Source organism: Leucopleurus acutus, assembly GCF_964270905.1.
Source record: "Leucopleurus acutus genome assembly, chromosome: 20".
Lineage (NCBI taxonomy): Eukaryota > Metazoa > Chordata > Mammalia > Artiodactyla > Delphinidae > Leucopleurus > Leucopleurus acutus.
In genome coordinates, this window is record NC_139162.1 from 27,576,858 (window position 1) to 27,593,220 (window position 16,363).

The 16,363-nt window shown below is 54.4% G+C and overlaps 1 protein-coding gene across 1 annotated transcript; it reads right to left on the reverse strand.

Moving 5' to 3' along the window:
* Positions 1–5,742: 5,742 nt before the first annotated feature.
* CX3CL1 (C-X3-C motif chemokine ligand 1) lies at positions 5,743–14,710 on the reverse strand (the record flags this gene model as incomplete). Its single annotated transcript, XM_082861878.1, has 4 exons — positions 5,743–6,279; positions 6,385–6,823; positions 8,734–8,854; positions 14,641–14,710. 4 exons carry the CDS (start codon positions 14,708–14,710, stop codon positions 5,743–5,745), a joined length of 1,167 nt encoding a protein of 388 aa, XP_082718004.1.
* Between the last annotated feature and the right edge of the window lie 1,653 nt (positions 14,711–16,363).

Consider the following 16,363-nt stretch of genomic DNA (forward strand, 5'->3'; position numbering starts at 1 on the left):
TTGGGGTTCATGAGTTTTGACCTTGCCAAGTTCAAAAGCAATATAGAGGAAAAAAGTTACACCAATTTGAACAGCATCTATCAGCTTAGGGAAAAAATTATGCAAATTACAAATGATTTTTATCTGCTTGCTGACACTATAACATGTCTTCATCTTTACCGAAAACCAGGAAGACTGCTTTTCTTTATACACATCCTATAATGCTATAGTCTTGTTTGGGTAACCAATAGCAAAAGTGAATAGAAATAGGATGTTTCGAACCCTTTGGAAACATCTATCGCCTGATCATAGATTCTAATTTACCGAGAGCTCACTACGGGCACGTCATTTTTCTAAGTGTTCAGCAAGGATTATCTTATGACATCTTCCCCTACGAGGAGAGTTGTTATTATTCCTATTCTACAGAGGAGAAAATCAAAGCCCGGAAAGGTTAAGCAACTTGCCTAAAGTCATACAGCCAAAGATCACCATGTTACATTACACTCCTGTGTGGATAAAAAACAAGAGACTCAGTATAAATAATTCTGTTCTGTCGTCTGGGGGCAACAGATCCCTTGAAGGTAAGAGGGGGCATCTCTTCCAAAACCTTCCCTGCTTTGGAATTCTCCTAGGTTCAGAGGCATCACCATCACCAGCCGATTTGGTGAGATTAATGAGATCCTGCGTGGGTCTGGCCGCTGAAGTTTGCAGTCATCTGGGGAAAGCCAGCCTAGCCCTAGATCTCTACTTTAATCCCAGCAGCGGAAACATTATTTATCCAGGAAAGCACATGACTGAGAAGAAGTAAATGGGGCCCGGGGTGGTCTCCCGAGCTATTAGTCGCACAGGGGCACACACACACACACACACACACACACACACACACACACACACACACACTCAGATGCCTATTATTCAGCCTCCTGCTGGAAATTCCCAGCCATTTGTGTCTGTGTTTTTCTGTCTGGCCTCACCCTTTTGGGGAATGTACAGAGAACAAAGGAGAGCGAAAGGGGAATAACAACAAAGGGCAGAGGGTGAGAAGAATGCAGGTAGCTACCACCCAAAGGACTCTGCAAACCTGGGGGCGGGGGTGGGCTGGCCTGGTGCAGAGGGCTCTAAAACTTTGGCTAGGAGCCAAATCCCCTAATTTGGAAGGCAGGGCAGTGGGGGAGGGGGAGAGGAGGGGAGGAGGGGGAAGGGGCCACTGCTTGAAGATTCCCAGCTCTCCCACCCCTGCAGTCTGAATTCAGCAGGGCTGAAGTGGGGCTCGGGAGTCTGTACTTTTGACAATCTGTGGCTCACGCTTTCAGACATAGTCATTAAGATTGAAGTCCTGGAGAAAGACTTCAGGTCATATTCCAGCTTTGCTGCTTACAAGCTGTGTGACCTTGGGCAAGTCACGTACGCTTTGAAAGCCTTACCCTCGTCATTTGTAAGGTGGGAGCCCTTGTACATAAAGAACCTAGTATATTGCCTGGCACATGGTAAACATTAAATAAACAATGGCTATTTTAATAATAATAATATTTTTATTATTATATCTCAGAGCCCTGATTGCTCTATCCAAGATTTCAGAGGCCTCCAAGTCTCTATGAAACTGCACTAACTGTGAGGCATCGCTTCAGCTAAAGTTTAGCTCTGTAACTGAAAGAGAAAATAAAATACAAACACCCAGCATCCCTAGGGAGGTGCTCTGGACTGAGGGAGAATAAAATTTCCCCACTCTCCATCCTCTTCTGGCACATGAAGAGTTCCTTATCTGAGAATGTGATGAAAAGACGGGGACAAGCATTTTCATTTCAAAGCCTCCGTTGGTGTCTCATGTTGCTGAAAGGGTGGTATTCGGGGAGAGGCTGTGGGGCTGTGACTTTGCCTCCAAGCTCCTTCCTGGGGGTGGGAATGGGCAGAAGCAGGAGGGACTGGACTTGGGGTGGAACGGGAGAGCTACTGCACACTGCTAAGGGCAGTACTAGAATTTGCAGCGTCTTCCCTGGCGGTCCAGTGGTTAAGACTCCGCTTCCATTGCAGGGGGTGTGGATTTGATCTCTGGCTGGGGAATCCTGCATGCCGCGCAGGCTGCAGCCAAAAAAATAAATAAATAAATAGAAGGTGCAGCTGGCGCAGAGGCAGCAATCTCAGATTCTTGCAGGAACCTCAAACGCAAACGTCTATGGGGCTTGGCAGGTAGGAAAATGAGGGAAGCAATGTGTAAGAAAAATCATGTGCCCATCATATTCTGTCTTTCCTTGTCCTACTTTTGATGAAGACTTGGGCTCAGAGAAAAATATCCTTAGTATAAGAAAAACAAGAGAACGGTGATGATAAATGGCCACTGACATGGCCACAGGGTCCAGACCACAAAGAGGTGGAAAGGATGGTAGAGAACTGGGGGTTCTCAGCCTGGCCTGCCCCCTCTCAAGGGGCAGCCACTGCTCAGGCCCTGCCCACTGTCATCCTGGGGGTTAAACCACCCAGTGGGACCAGACCTTCTGAATCACCTGAGAGAACATAGAAAAGTGAGCTGATGTGTGTAATTTCCTGATTTTTATTTATTTATTTATTTATTTTGCGATACGCGGGCCTCTCACTGTTGTGGCCTCTCCCTTTGCGGAGCACAGACTCCGGACGCGCAGGCTCAGCAGCCATGGCTCACGGGCCCAGCCGCTCCGTGGCATGTGGGATCTTCCTGGACCGGGGCACGAACCCGTGTCCCCTGCATCGGCAGGCGGACTCTCAACCACTGCGCCACCAGGGAAACCCAATTTCCTGATTTTTAAATGTTGCCTCTAATTTTTAAAAATACCATGTAGACATCGAATCTAAGATGGCTTTGATTGCAAAACATTCTGATATTTAATAAACTACTAATAAAGAACAAAAGACCTGTCAATTAAACTGTGATAAGTCATTGATTGTAGGACAAATCCTAATTCTAAAGATGTCACAATGTGAAAAAAAATGTGCCTCTAAGAATCCATGAAATACTGTATAATAATAAGCTGGGCTTGGCCTTTGGCACCTTGTACAGTTTCCAACCTACACAACTGTACAGAGCAGCTCTTATGATGCCACCTCGGGCACTGGAGGCCTATACTTGGGTCATATCAATGGACACCCGCGTCCCTTGAGGAGTAATCCCTCTTTGATCTTCATCTGGACCAGCAATGAGTCAAGGCAGTAAAGAGGAAAATGTGGCCCGGTTTGTTCCTGTGGGTCACTAGATCACTAATGGTGATACCAAGGCCCCCAAGATGGTGGTTTAGTAGACATGGGCCAGGGGTGGGGTGGTGGTTCATAAGGGATTCTGATTCCTGCCAGGGATGGGAGCCACCAGAAGTCTCACACCTGATTTTATACATGGCCCAATGTCCCATACCTGGGCAGAGCAGAGCCAGGCCAGAGACTCAACCCTCCCCAGTCCTGTTCCCAGTGCCCCCTTCTCCTGCTGACTGTCAAGATCCTGCCCCTCTGCCCCACGGGTCCCCAGTACTTCTCCAGAGAGTCTTTTGTTTGTTTGTTTCTTTGTTTTTTCCACACAGCTTGGCATGCGGAACTCAGCTCCTGGACCAGGGATTGACCCATGCCCCCTGCAGTGGAAGCGCAGAGTCTTAACCACTGGACCATCCAGGGAAGTCCCGCTTTCCCAGAGAGCCTTGGCCTCTCCTTTGTTCCATCCTCCGGAGGCTCTGGTGCTGAGCCTGCCCTAGGAAAAGCAACTTTATTTCATTCACAAGACTTTTCAATTTTATTAGTAAAATACAAAATGGCACAGACATTGGTGATAGTGTTGGAAAAGCAAAAGGATCAATCAACTCCTTCTGAAGTCCTCCCCAAATTGTCTTTGTACCTGTCCTGCTTGGCAGAGCTCACAAAATCCGTGGAAGGGGGACACGCTGTCCCCAGCTGCTTTCTTACAGAGGGGAGCCCCTTCACGGGTGCCCGTCCCTTGAAGGCTCCCAGGCCAGAGAAGCCCCCAAAAGTGCATTCAGATCCGCTGTCTTCCTCTCTGAGCTGTCAGAGTGCCGCCAACCGGAGCCAGCCCCAAACATCCTGTGCCATGACCTGCAGGGGAGTGCAGGAGAGCCAGGCCGGCAGGGAAACACGGCTTCCCTCTCTGTGGACCGGAGCCCTGGGTGCTTCCTCTCAGCACCTGTCTACAAAGGAGCATGTCACCTGTACCTGGGGGAAGCCTAGCCCATGGGACACCCCTCTGGTGGAGGGCAAAGAACACCATCAGAGACAATCGGAGGGAGGTGGGGAGCTGCTGCCAGGGACCTGAGAGACCTGCAGGTCCGGCTCTGACTGCGGGGTGCTGGCCGGCCCGGTGAGCCTTCGGCCCCATCCAGGCCTGCCCCGAGTCTTCAGTGCCAAAAAGAGAACCTCTGACTTCATGCCCACAGCTTCCCTCCCGTGCCGGTCCCTCCCCACAAGACAAGAGTCCCTTTCAGAAGTAAACACGGGAACCTCAGCTTTCCCTGGTGGATTCTGATCTCATGGAAATTCCTGGCCCTGCCTGCGGGGCGGATGAAGGTGAGGGGAGAAGAAATCAGAGTGCAGAGGACAGTGTTTTCAGGGAGCGAGAGGTGGAAGAGGACCCAGGCCGCAGGAAAGAAAGAGAAAATGCCTGACTCGGGTCCCTAACGGAGACGCGAAGGAGCTGCAGCTGCTCCCTGGCTCCTTTCTCGGAGCCTGCGGGCCTCCCCTCCTCCTTCAGCCTGTCACTCGTCTCAAAGCCAGCGGGGCCGGAGGGGGGGCCTTCAAAGTTGGTCTCTGCGCCTCAAGTACCCCAGCCTAGCCCCCGCCAGGGGGCCCACACTGCTGACAACGGGGCAGGACCTCCAGGTCCCAGCGTCCATGGAAGTGCCGGTCTCATCGATTGGCAGAGACCATTTCTTCTGATGAAGGTTGAGAGGCTGCACCCAGGGTCTGCAGAAAGGGGTCTCTGGATCAACTAGTGATGCCTGCCAGGGCTACAGGCTATTGCCACATATTTGCTGTCCCTCTCCCCTTTCACAGGTGGGAAACCAGAGGTATGAATGCCTTGATGGGTTGCTGGTGGGCCTGGGACTAGACCCCCCCGACCTTCACGCTCGTAGTCAATGCTCCTTCACAGCACAGACGGGGCAAGGCAGCGGGTGGGAATCAAAACCACTGGAAAACTTCATTTCCCATTCCCATGATGCCTACCTGAGGGCAGATCCTTCGCCGGGATCAGTCCCAGGAAACACCACACTAGCCTCATGCAAGAAAAGACAGGCCCCCGGCTGGGGCATGGGGTCTATACAGGGGGCAGGGGAGCTAGCACCGCAGGTGGCCGGGGTGACTGGCAACCAGAGCGGGACCGAGAGACACGATGAGGTCTGAGGGAGTGGGGAGAAGGGGCCTGGCCTAAGCCTCGTTGGTAAGAAGGGATGACTGTGGTACCCGCAGGGGTATGGGTCAGAGGGGCCGGGCGTTCAATAAATAATTGTTCACTGGGGCTGGCACGGTATCTAAGGGACCCTCTAACCAGCCAACAGCAGAGGGGAGTTTTCGGACTTGGGACGTTGGAGTGAGTTGTGGAGGCCACCCCCTCGGTCCGCAGTAGGTCAAGGATGGTTAAGGGTGGCCTCCAGGAGCTGGGGGTGGTTCCGCCCAGAGGATCCCACCTCCTCGCTCCAGTCATTCCAGCTCGGGCCAGACTCTTGGGTGAGGGTGAGTGTGAGGATGGGGGACCCCAGGCAGCTGAGTTGAACAACTGGATGCAGGCAGGTGGGCAGCTCATACTGGCACCAGGACGTACGAGTTACTGCCACAGCTCCGGGGCACGTAGCGAAGCCCCTCCACCATGTCTCCTGCCATCTTGCGGGGGCAGCCCTGAAGGCTCTGGTAGGCAAACATGGCCACCCCCAGGCAGAAGAGGAGACCGAGGAAGGCCAACAGCCCCACTGCCTGCCTTCGGGTGGCTGCCTGGGAGTCGGGGATGGGAGTGACGAGGACACCCAGCCTCTGGGGATCCACGGTGGCGTGAATGGGCTCCTTGGCCTTGGGGGTCCAGCTGCCAGAGGCCAGTGGATCCGTGCTGGGGACCCCTTCAGAGGATACAGGGACCACGAAGACATCGGACACGCTGCCGAGCCCCATGAAAGCATCCGTGTGAGCTGAAGTGGGACCCAATTCTTTGGACCCTAGAGAGTTCTCTGGCGTGGGGTCCTGTCCCTTGATCCACCCAGGTTGGCCTTCGGACCCAGTGTTGTTCTCTGGGACTGTGTGTGAAATAGTGAGGGCCTGGGTGGAGGGGGCCTGGGTGGAGGGGGCCTGGGTGGGGAGGGTCTGGGTGGAGGGGGTCTGGGTGGAGGGGGCCTGGGTGGAGGGGGCCTGGGTGGAGGGGGTCTGGGTGGAGGGGGCCTGGGTGGAGGGGGCCTCAGAGGCTTTCCCGTCAGCCTCGAGGTCTGCCCCAGGTTGGTAGGCGGTAGAACTCTGCCAAGACGTGGTGGTGGTGACGGCAGGCTTGTTGAAAAGCTCAGTTGTCTCGGGCCCTCCATCCGGAGTCTTTGAAGTGGAGGGGGACCTGGTCCCCCTGGAATCAGCCACTACTGGTGGCAGCTCTGGGGAAGTCCCGAAGGCCCTCTGTGTCTCCCGGCTACTGCTTTCGCTTGTGAATTTGGTCTCTGAGGCCTCAGACCAGTCCATCCCCCTGGTGGCTGGGCTGGTCCTGGGCTCACCCACGCCGATTTGCTTCTCGAATGTGCCGCCATTTGGAGCCCGAGCAGCAGCCTTGCGGTCTAGGTGCTCCATGGCTTTCTGGACCCATTTCTCCTGCGGGTCAGCACAGAATAACTTTTCCTTCATGGTCTTCAGGCTGCAAGGAAGGAAGACGAGGGACCCAGTGATGCCCAGATGCCATGCGGAGTAGGGGTATCACGCACATGCACTGCAGGTGAGCAGACCCGGCTAGAAATCCTGCCCCCACCACTTACTAGCTGTGAGCTACAAGTTCTTAGCTGGGGCAGCTCAGCTTATGGAACTTCCGTGTTCTCACCTGAGAACCGGAAAGAGAGTCCTACCTTCCGCGGGGTGACCAACCATCCCAGAAAAACTGGGACTGAGGGCGTTCTCAAGATGCGGGTCTTTTTGTGAAAATTCCAGCAAACTGGGACAAGTGGGTCACCCTACTTCTGTGTTATTGTAGAAGATGAAAATGATGTAAAGCCCCTGGTTCAGAGTAGGAGATCAGCAAAATAATAACAATGTTAATAATAATGTCATTAACATGAAGGTGGGGGCTGTGGGCTGCAAGTTTTCTGATTGGGAGAAGATGTCACCGGTGTTCTCTGGCAAGCTTGGTGGTAGGGCCTCCTCACTCTGGAAAGGACTCGATGTCATAACGTCCTCTTCCTCCTCTCCCTCGGTTGCAGGCTGCCCTCCGGACCTCTACCCTCTTCTCCTAGTGTGTATCCTCAGACTGAAAGGGCCCCTAGGGAGCTCCAACCCTGTATATGGTGGCCCTGCTGGGACCCTGAGCGCCATCCAAATCTTGAACTTCCTTTGAAGCTGCGTGTAGCTGGTTTACTACCGAGACCACGGCTCAGAGCTGGCGGGGACCCTTGCTCCACGCCATGACCTGTGCTAGGCATTTTGCCTGGTTAAACTTCACACCCATCCTGTAAGATGGCTACCACGTGCACCCCCATTTTACAGATGAGAAACCAAGGCTCAGAGAGGTGATGTAAATGTGCCTGGCTCCAGTATGCTAGGAAGCCAGAGAGGTCCAGAAAGCAAGCGTGACCCTGTAGGCCCCACAGGTGCAGTGCTGCCCTAGTGCCATCATTCCCTCTCTGGAGCGTCCCACTTCCCCTTCGCCTACAAAATAGAAACATATACGTGGGGGAGTCTGGGGGAAGCGAGTCTTGACAGGTGAGCAGAGAGGTCAGGCAGTAGCACATATGCTCCTCTTAGTAACAATCAGTGGGAGGAAGTACAACTTCCTTTAGCTGAGACCCTACTTCAAAGGCCCACTGGCCATTTCCTGTTGCCAGGACTCAGGGTCTGGCTGAGTCTGGCTGAGGCCGCTTTAAGACCCAAAGCTCAGTCCTGGGGAAAGGCCTCAGGGCTGGGCCATTGGCAGTACCCAAGAAGGACCCCAGAGGAGCAAGCAGCCACGATGGCCAGGGATCCCAACAGCCAGAGGGGAAGCTGGCCTGGCTTGACCCCTCCCCAAAGCCTCAGAGGGATTCTATTTCCCCATCTGTCCAATGGTGATAATAACCTTGGCCTCTCCTATTGCCAGCAGCTTCTGGGCACCCTGCCAAGCACTTTAGTTTCATTATCTCTTTTCAGCTTCCCCAAACTACCCATTTTACAGATGAGGAAACTAAAGCGCAGAGGGTAGGCAACATGACCAGGGCCACCCAGTCTGTAAGTGGTGAAGCCAGGATTTGCACCAGATCTGTTGGCGGCTGGAGCCTGCACATTCAGAGCACCGTGTTTTCATCCCCCATGAAATCCAGCAGGTTCGAGGGCTGCATAAACACCCTTTGGCCCAGAAGGAATCATCACCCTGGGTGGCATCTCCAGGCCACGGCCGTTCAGGAAGCCACAGCTCATCTTTGCCCTGTGGCACAGATAGTAAGATTGGCGAGGAGGCTAGCAGGTCAGGAGCAAGAGAAGAGCCCAGCTTTGGGTGACAGGATGTGGACACGGATTAGCGGAGGCCAGGGAACCACCCCCGGGGCCTGAAAGGAACTCAGAGGCCAAGAGAGCAGTACCTACATGATGGCACGTTTGCCGCATGATTCTTGATTTCGTTGGTAGTGAACTAGACGAGCCACGGGGATCTCCGAGGTCATTTTGCCGCACGTGATGTTACACTTCTTCACACCGTGGTGCTGTCCTGAGCCCACAGAGGCCCCCAGTCAGCAGGACTGTCCATGGGCATCTGGCTTCCCAGCCCCACGCCAGCTTGGCCCCGCCGCGCACCCCCCAAACCAGAACCGATGCCCCACACCCTTGACCTCAGCCCCCTGTCCCCGGCCACACCTCTCTATGCCTCAGTTTCCCCACCTGTAAAATAGAGACAGCAATAGAACCTACCTCAGAGGGTTGCTGTAAGGTGATGAAAATGAATTCTTACTTATAAAGCTCTTATTGCCTGGCACATTGTGTTTAATTTTAAAAATGAAATCGCTATCGTTGGTTCACCCAGGGGAGAGGAGTGTGAGACTGACAAGGATCTGCCTGAGGTCACACAGCCAGCAAGTGATGGAACAGGCTCTCCTGCCGGGCCTGGCTCCCGGCCCTTCTGGGCCCAGGGCGCTGCCCTTCCCCCCACCATGCTTTTACTCCAGTAAAGTCACCTGCTCAACTATCGCCCCCTCCCAACCATATCCCATCCGTCCCTCTCAGCCGCAACCTCTGGAACACACCCAGACCTCGGTCCATCCACAGCCCACGTGTATACCCTATGACACACACGTACACTCATAGAACAGACACAATGACACATATATATATGCCCCCCACCCCCCCAAAAAACACATAAAGGCATACATGCAACCAGGCACACATAGCGGATAATAAAATTTGTTAAATATATAAGTACAACCACCTTCTAAGGAGTGTGCTGAGTAGGTGATCCTTTGTTCTGCCATTAAGAGCCAGGATGATTTTGGAAGCACTTTCTTGGGAGGAACGCAATGGGCCATTTGGATTCCCAGGGCAAGCTGGGAGCAGGCGTAAGGAGGAGGAATGGAGATGCGTTGTACATGGAGTGGGGACAGAGTGAGATGGGCGGGGGCCTGCAGATGGCTGCGTCCCACGTGGAGCCAGACAGAAACCCCAGGACAGAATGATGGTGACCCAACAGATAGCTGAGAACCCAGGTATTTTATATAAACATTTGAAGTGGTTTGCATTGCATTTCCACCTTCCCCTAAAATCTCCAGCAAAATTTACTCTGTTTGCTGTAAGCTCTAGAGGGGTATGCAAAAAATGAGGAAGAACCTGAGTGTCAGATCTGGGTCAAGGTCATATGCCGCCGAAGCATGACCTTAGAGGGTTTTGCAAAAATCTAGAGGCCAGGACTTCCAGGGCAGTGGAGCTGAGGGAACAAACTAATTTAGCTCTGCAGAGCTAGGGAGGCCCCAGGTGACCCCCCCGGGGTTCCACCAAAACACACACAGCTCACACACAAATACTTATGTGTGTGGACACGCAAACCAAACACGCTCCGCCTTCCCAAATACAGGCGTGCACACACGCCTTCTAGAATCTGCCACCCCTTCTCTCATCATTTCCCCTGCCTCGGCCCACCCTGCTTTGTGGGAAAGAGGGTGCAGGGCTTGCAGGGTGAGGCTGGGCCATCAGGGGGCAGCAGTAGTAGCCCCGAGGTGGGCGGCGGGCTCCCTGCCGCTGGTCCCTGAGTCACCGGTAGCCCTTTCTCTCTGAGGAAACAGGATGTGAAAGGCGCTTTATCATCCTCCTTCTCCCACAATGGGACCTCAGAATGACTCAGCTGCAGCCCCCCCAGGTCCTGTTGAGTAGAGCCAGGAGCCGGCCCCTGGACTGGTGTGGCAGGTGACTTCCAGAGGAATCCCCAGAAAAATGGTGCCCCCGGATGGCCTGGACCCGGGAGAGGCTGTCCAGCAGACAGGAGGGATAAGCTCGGGCAGGTCAATTTGCTCTTCTGACTTGCTTCCACTGCCCACCTCCAGGGCTTAAAGAGACACAGAGGCGGCCTGTCCTAACGTCTCCGCCCTCTGCCGTGGTGCCTGAATGGCCCCGGCCAGGCTCTGCTCTTGGTTCCGCTTGAGAAGGTTGTGGAACTAACTGGGGGGTCTTTTCTTCTCAGAGCTGAAATTTTCTTTTCTGTAACTGGAGATAATGCCTCCACCAGCCAGTCATCTATTACCTGTCCTATGAGTGTCGGGAGGACAGGGACCTTGTACGTCTTGGTGTCACAGTGTTTCCCAGCATCCAGCATAAGGTAGATATAAATATTCATCGAAGGAAATAATGTCTCAATCTACTTATCCCTTCACATACCTCCCCATCCATCTATCCATCCATCCATTTATCTGCCACCCCCTTGTCAATCCCCTACGCATTCCCTGCCACCCACCTGTCTACCTCCCATCCATCTCCACTCACCCTGGTCCATCAGTCTATCTGTGCCCCACTCACCCACGTATCACCTGTCCATCCCCTACGCATCCTCCGCCCCCTTCATCTCCCCATCCCTCCATCTCTCACCAGCCCACTCACACATCTTTCATTATCCATCCATTCATCCATCCACTTCCTGATTCAGGCAACACTTGTCTGAATTACTTTTGAGTATCTGCAAAGACCCAGACCCTCTCGTCCTTAACCCTGAGCTCCTTCTCCCGAAGGTGCTGGTGCTGAGCTTGAAGAGAGCACCTCAATCCCAATAAATGCTATCAGAGCACCATGTTTACGCAGTTAATCAACAAATGCCGACCTGGCTCTTGCCAGGCCCTGTGAGGAGTAGAGGGATGAACAAGGCCCATCTCTGCCCTCAGGAGTCTCCCAGCCTGATGGACAGCTAAGACATAACCACAACGTATCAGAGCTTTTCTTAGTAGAACACCTACTGTGTTTTGGACCTTATGCTCAGCACACACACATCTGCTCTCATTAATTCCTGCAAAGGGATGATTTTTATCCCCATTCTAAAGATGCAGAAGCTGAGAATCAGAGAGGTTTAATGACTTGCCCAAAGCCACACAGCTGCTTAGTGGCAGATCTGGTTTTCCTCCCAGCCCCTAGACATCCACTGTTCTAGGCTGCCTTAAACACCAGGTAGAAACACCGTGTTCCAGAACAGATCCCAAGTGTGCCAGGGTTTACAGGAGGGAGAGACCACTTCCAGCTGCAAGTGATCAGGAGACGTTTCTTAGAGGAGGTGTACATTAGGCTGGACCTCAAGGACTGTTTGGAGGATTACAGGCAGGAAAAGATGGGAATGTTCTGGGTATTTGGGTGGTAGAGAAGGCTTGAGCCATTGCTCAGCTGTGTGTCCTGGACGAGTGATTGAGCTTCTCTGAGCCTCCATTCCCTTACCTGTAAAATGGACATGATAACACCTGCTTCGCAGGATAGTTATGAGAATGAAGCTTTAAAAATATCTGGACCCTTAGAGCAGGGTTTTCTCAACAGCAGACACCACTGACATCTTGGACCACATAATCCTTTGTTATGGAGGCTGTTCTGTGAGGACATTTGGCATCGTCCCTGGCCTCTATGTCCTAGGTGCCCGAGCACCCCCCAACCAAAATGTAACAACCAAAACTGTGTCCAGAAATTGCAAAATGTCCCCTTGGAGGCCGAATCCCGCACTGAGGAGTGCTGCCCTGGAGACACCCATGTGTCCCCGCCCAGCTCCCTCAACGCCCCCTTCTTCCCTGACCCACTACTTAAAACCTCAACACCTTCCCCACCACCCCCGACTCCCTGCTTTTTTAAATCACAGCGCTTTTTTCCTTCTAACAGACCAAATCTGTTGATTTTGAGGACTGTCTGTCTTCTCCAGTTGATGCTCAGCACGCCGAGGGCTGGGATCTCTGGCAGTTGTATTCACTGATGTGGCCCCAGCACCTAGCATTGTGCCTGACACGTAGTAGGTGCTCGGCCAGTGATGAATCAACAAAATGCACAAGGAAGCACTTTGTGACATATAAGATCCTAACCAACGGAGACCTAGAGGAATTTTAATTTAAGTTCGACTTGGGCCTGGACCTGACCTGGATTTATCCTCCCCTGCCTTCCCCCCACCCACACCCTAACCAGGGGGGCAGACGACAGCAGCTTAATTCAGATTTTTTTTTCTCTCTTTCTTGCTGGAGCTTGAGTGGGAGTGAATGCGTCAGTGCTTGGGGAGAAAAATTCTCTCCTCTGACTTCTATCTGCAGGTTTGTTATATAAAGCAGAGAAGCCTCTTGCCTGACACAGCCCTGCAAACCCACATTTGGGAACTGACGCCGCCACCCTGCACCAGCCAGGGCAGTAGCCACGAAGTCCCCAGCCCCCTTCCGGGCCTCTCTGGCTTGTGGACCACTCCCTAGTCCTGCAGGGGTTCCCAGGGGCTCTCTCAGAGGCACAAATGCCGGTGTGGCTAAGGACTTCCAAGATGAGCCCGGCCAAGTGCCCAGTCTTAAAGGAGGAGAAACTGAGGCTCAGAAAGGTTGAAATATGTGAGTATGTCCCAAGATTAGGGCAGGAACTTGATGATTCTGACGCCTCGGGCTGCTGGACAGAGCATCCAGAGTGCCCCCAGGATCCCCTCTCCATCCTAACATAGAAGACCTCCACCCCCAGCTTAGTATAAGTAATCCCTCCTCCTCCCACTTTCAAAGCGTCCTCATAGACATTAGAGCCTCACCACGTGGAGGCAATAGCTATATTTAAACGTGCAGCAGCTGGGACCAAAGAAGGTAAGACCCCACTCAGGTTCAGGGCTATAGCAAAGCAACCTCCATCGGAGTCCACGTCTTCCGTACCCACTATCCCCAAACCCCTCGGAGCTCAGTGTTCTAGCCCAGGAAGCAGGAGGGCCAGCGGCACGAGGCCCGCACCACACCACCCACCTGCTCTCTGCCCCACTGGTGGGTTTTCCCCAAATAGAGGGCCTCGGGGGACAGTTTGCTCCACGGAGGTGCTCTGGAAGCTGGAGACTGGTTCTCGTTTTCCCAGCCTGGCTGTGTGCCCTAAGGCAGCCTCCCACCCTCTCTGAGCCCCAACCTGCCGGATGGCCCGGGTATTCCCTGAGAATGGGGCTGACTCAAACGGTTCTTGAAGGCAGTGTGATGCACAGATGTGGTAAGCATGCATCCACACTCTCTCCTGCGCCCGGTCTTACCCTCTCCTGCCCTACTTGCTGGCTGTGCATCCTCAGGCCAGTTTCTAAACCTCTTTGGGCCTCCATCTTACTCATGTCGGGTGGGATGGATACATCATGCCTTATCAGGTCCCAGGCTCCAGAAAGCAAGTGACTGGAGGTGCAAACATTTCTAAGCTACGCTGGTAGGAGAAAGGCAGTATCATGGGGGAGACACAGGCAGAGGGACTGGCGGCTACAGGCCAGAGGAACAGTGATGAGCCAAATTCATGAGCTGCAATGACCTTGACCTCCACTGGTCCTGGGCCCCCTACTCCTGGGAAGGACTTGAAATCAGGGCAGGAGAAAGTCCCAGCTGTGGCTTAGCCCAGGGCCAAGCTGAGACTCAGGAGTCAGGGCTCAGGGTTACAAATTAACCCTGTGCAGGGAGACCGGCCCACAGTCTGCCAGGGCTCCCACCCCAGCGCCCACCAAGAGCATCCTCGGGCTTCCCACGGCCCCACCTCCTGGCACCCCTCCACACCCGGCATCTTGTGCTGCCCCCACCACCTCTCTGTGCTGCCATGCTGTCGCCACCTTGCTCACTGGGCCAGGCAGGGACAGTCTCCGGAGATGGTAAATCTTTCCAGCCGGAGGGGCAGCCCTGAGTCCGGGACCACCAGCAGGGAGATGCCCAGCCCCCTCCGGCATATCAGTCAGGAAGGGGCTGCCACGGATCTCAGCCCTACCCGGGCAGGGTCCGGGGGCCCTCATGGAGGCCTGAGGGGCAGAAGTGGGGCTGGGGGCTCCCCAACCCCGCTTATGCCTGAGTCCACCACACTCACCAGCCAGCAGCACGATCAGATGGCAGAGGGCAGTCAAACGGAGCAGCCACGAGAGAGGTGGAAGAGCCATGGTCGAGGGGGTCCGGGGGTGCCGGGGCAGCGGTGGGGGCCCTCGTCGGGGCTCCGTGCTGTCCCCTCGCTGCCTGAGCTCTGCCGCGGTTTATAACCGGGCTCCACTGCCTCTGCCTCGCTCGCCCCCGCAGGCAGCAGGCAGGCGGTGGGAGGGGAGAGGAAGGGAGCGAGTACAGCGACTGAATTCCTTAGCATGTTGCCAAGGAGCTGAGTCGGCTCCCAGGCTCTGGGTGAGGGCTCCTGGTGGGGGTAATGGGCTGGCTTCTCATACGGGGACCCGCCTGCGAGGCTGGACGAAGCCTGCTAGGGTTCAAAGGGCCTCACCTCCTCCCATCTGCTAGGACCACCTTCCTACTGGGAGCTGGCACACATCCTAGGGTCTGACCTGGGGTCCTAGCTCCTAAGTGGGCAGTAAACCAAAGGACAGAAGACCAGAGAATGCTGGCTGCGGGCAAGCCAGGAGGACACAGGGCCCGTCAGTCTGGGTCTGACGAAGTCTCCTTTGTTCTGGGAGGTAGCTCTCCCACGCCAAGAAGGACCTCCAGCCCTTACCTCTTAAAGCCCCAACGCCTGGGGGACCTTGTTCATCGAAGTATCCTCCGAGCCCAGCATGCAGCCTGGCGCACAGTAGGGGCTGCGTACAGCAAATGCCTGCCGAAAGAATGATCCAGCCCAACTTCACAGGGACAAATGGGCAAACTGAAGCCCAGAGAGGGGGCAGAATCATGCCAGGTCATAGAGGTCATCAGAGCAGAGAACCCACCTCCCGCTGTCACAGAGAAGAGTAGACGTGAGCGGGGCGTGGGCAGTTCAGGCAGGACACAGGCAAGAGCCCCGGCCTCCCTGCTTCCAGCCCCGCTACCTGTCGTTTCCTCATTTGCACCCACTCCCATAGCTGGCTCTGGCCCTCTGTGAGCCCACGGGAAAAACACGGCTGCCAGCCTCACCCCTGGTAACTCAGGGCCTCTCGGTTGGTCCTTAACTCAATAGAATGCTTGAAAAAGTCCGGCCCCTCACGGGGGCTCCATCTGTACAAGGAGGGAGTTGGGCTTATCCACTGAGGAGGGAGCTGCGCAGCTCTGACTTTCTGGGTTCTCTCTTTGTTAGAGGTGGTGACAACAGGACCAGGCATGATCGGCCATCAGCTCCCACCAAACTGGTATAAGGGCTTGCTGGTATAAATGGGTGCAGCACAGCTGCTTTCATGGCTGCTTTCCCTGCAGGCAGTGGCAATAACGCCCAAGACTCTGGAAGAGTCTAACAGGAGCCTAGCCCAGTCTGGGACAGGAGTTAACTGTGAACCCACTCCCGTCTAGGCAAGTCTGGGCTGCCAACCAGAGCAAAACCAGTTTGTGAGGCACTGTTGCAGGCTACGGAGCCAGTTGGTCTAGGCTGGGCTGGGTGGAGGGGTCACAGCTCCCAAGGCCAGGGTACCTGTCTCTCACCCAAGCACAGTAAAGCTGCCTACGGTGTGGAGCTAAGAGCCTGGACCCTCCTTGACAGGGAGGAACACCCCTGGCACTCGCCAATGTCTGCTCAGGCTCGGAGAATCTGTCGCAGCCCATGCAGATACGAAGCTAGTAACCTTCACATCCCTCGGTGTATAGCTGTTGAGGCCCAGAGGCGGACAAGAAGGGAAATAAACTGAGGT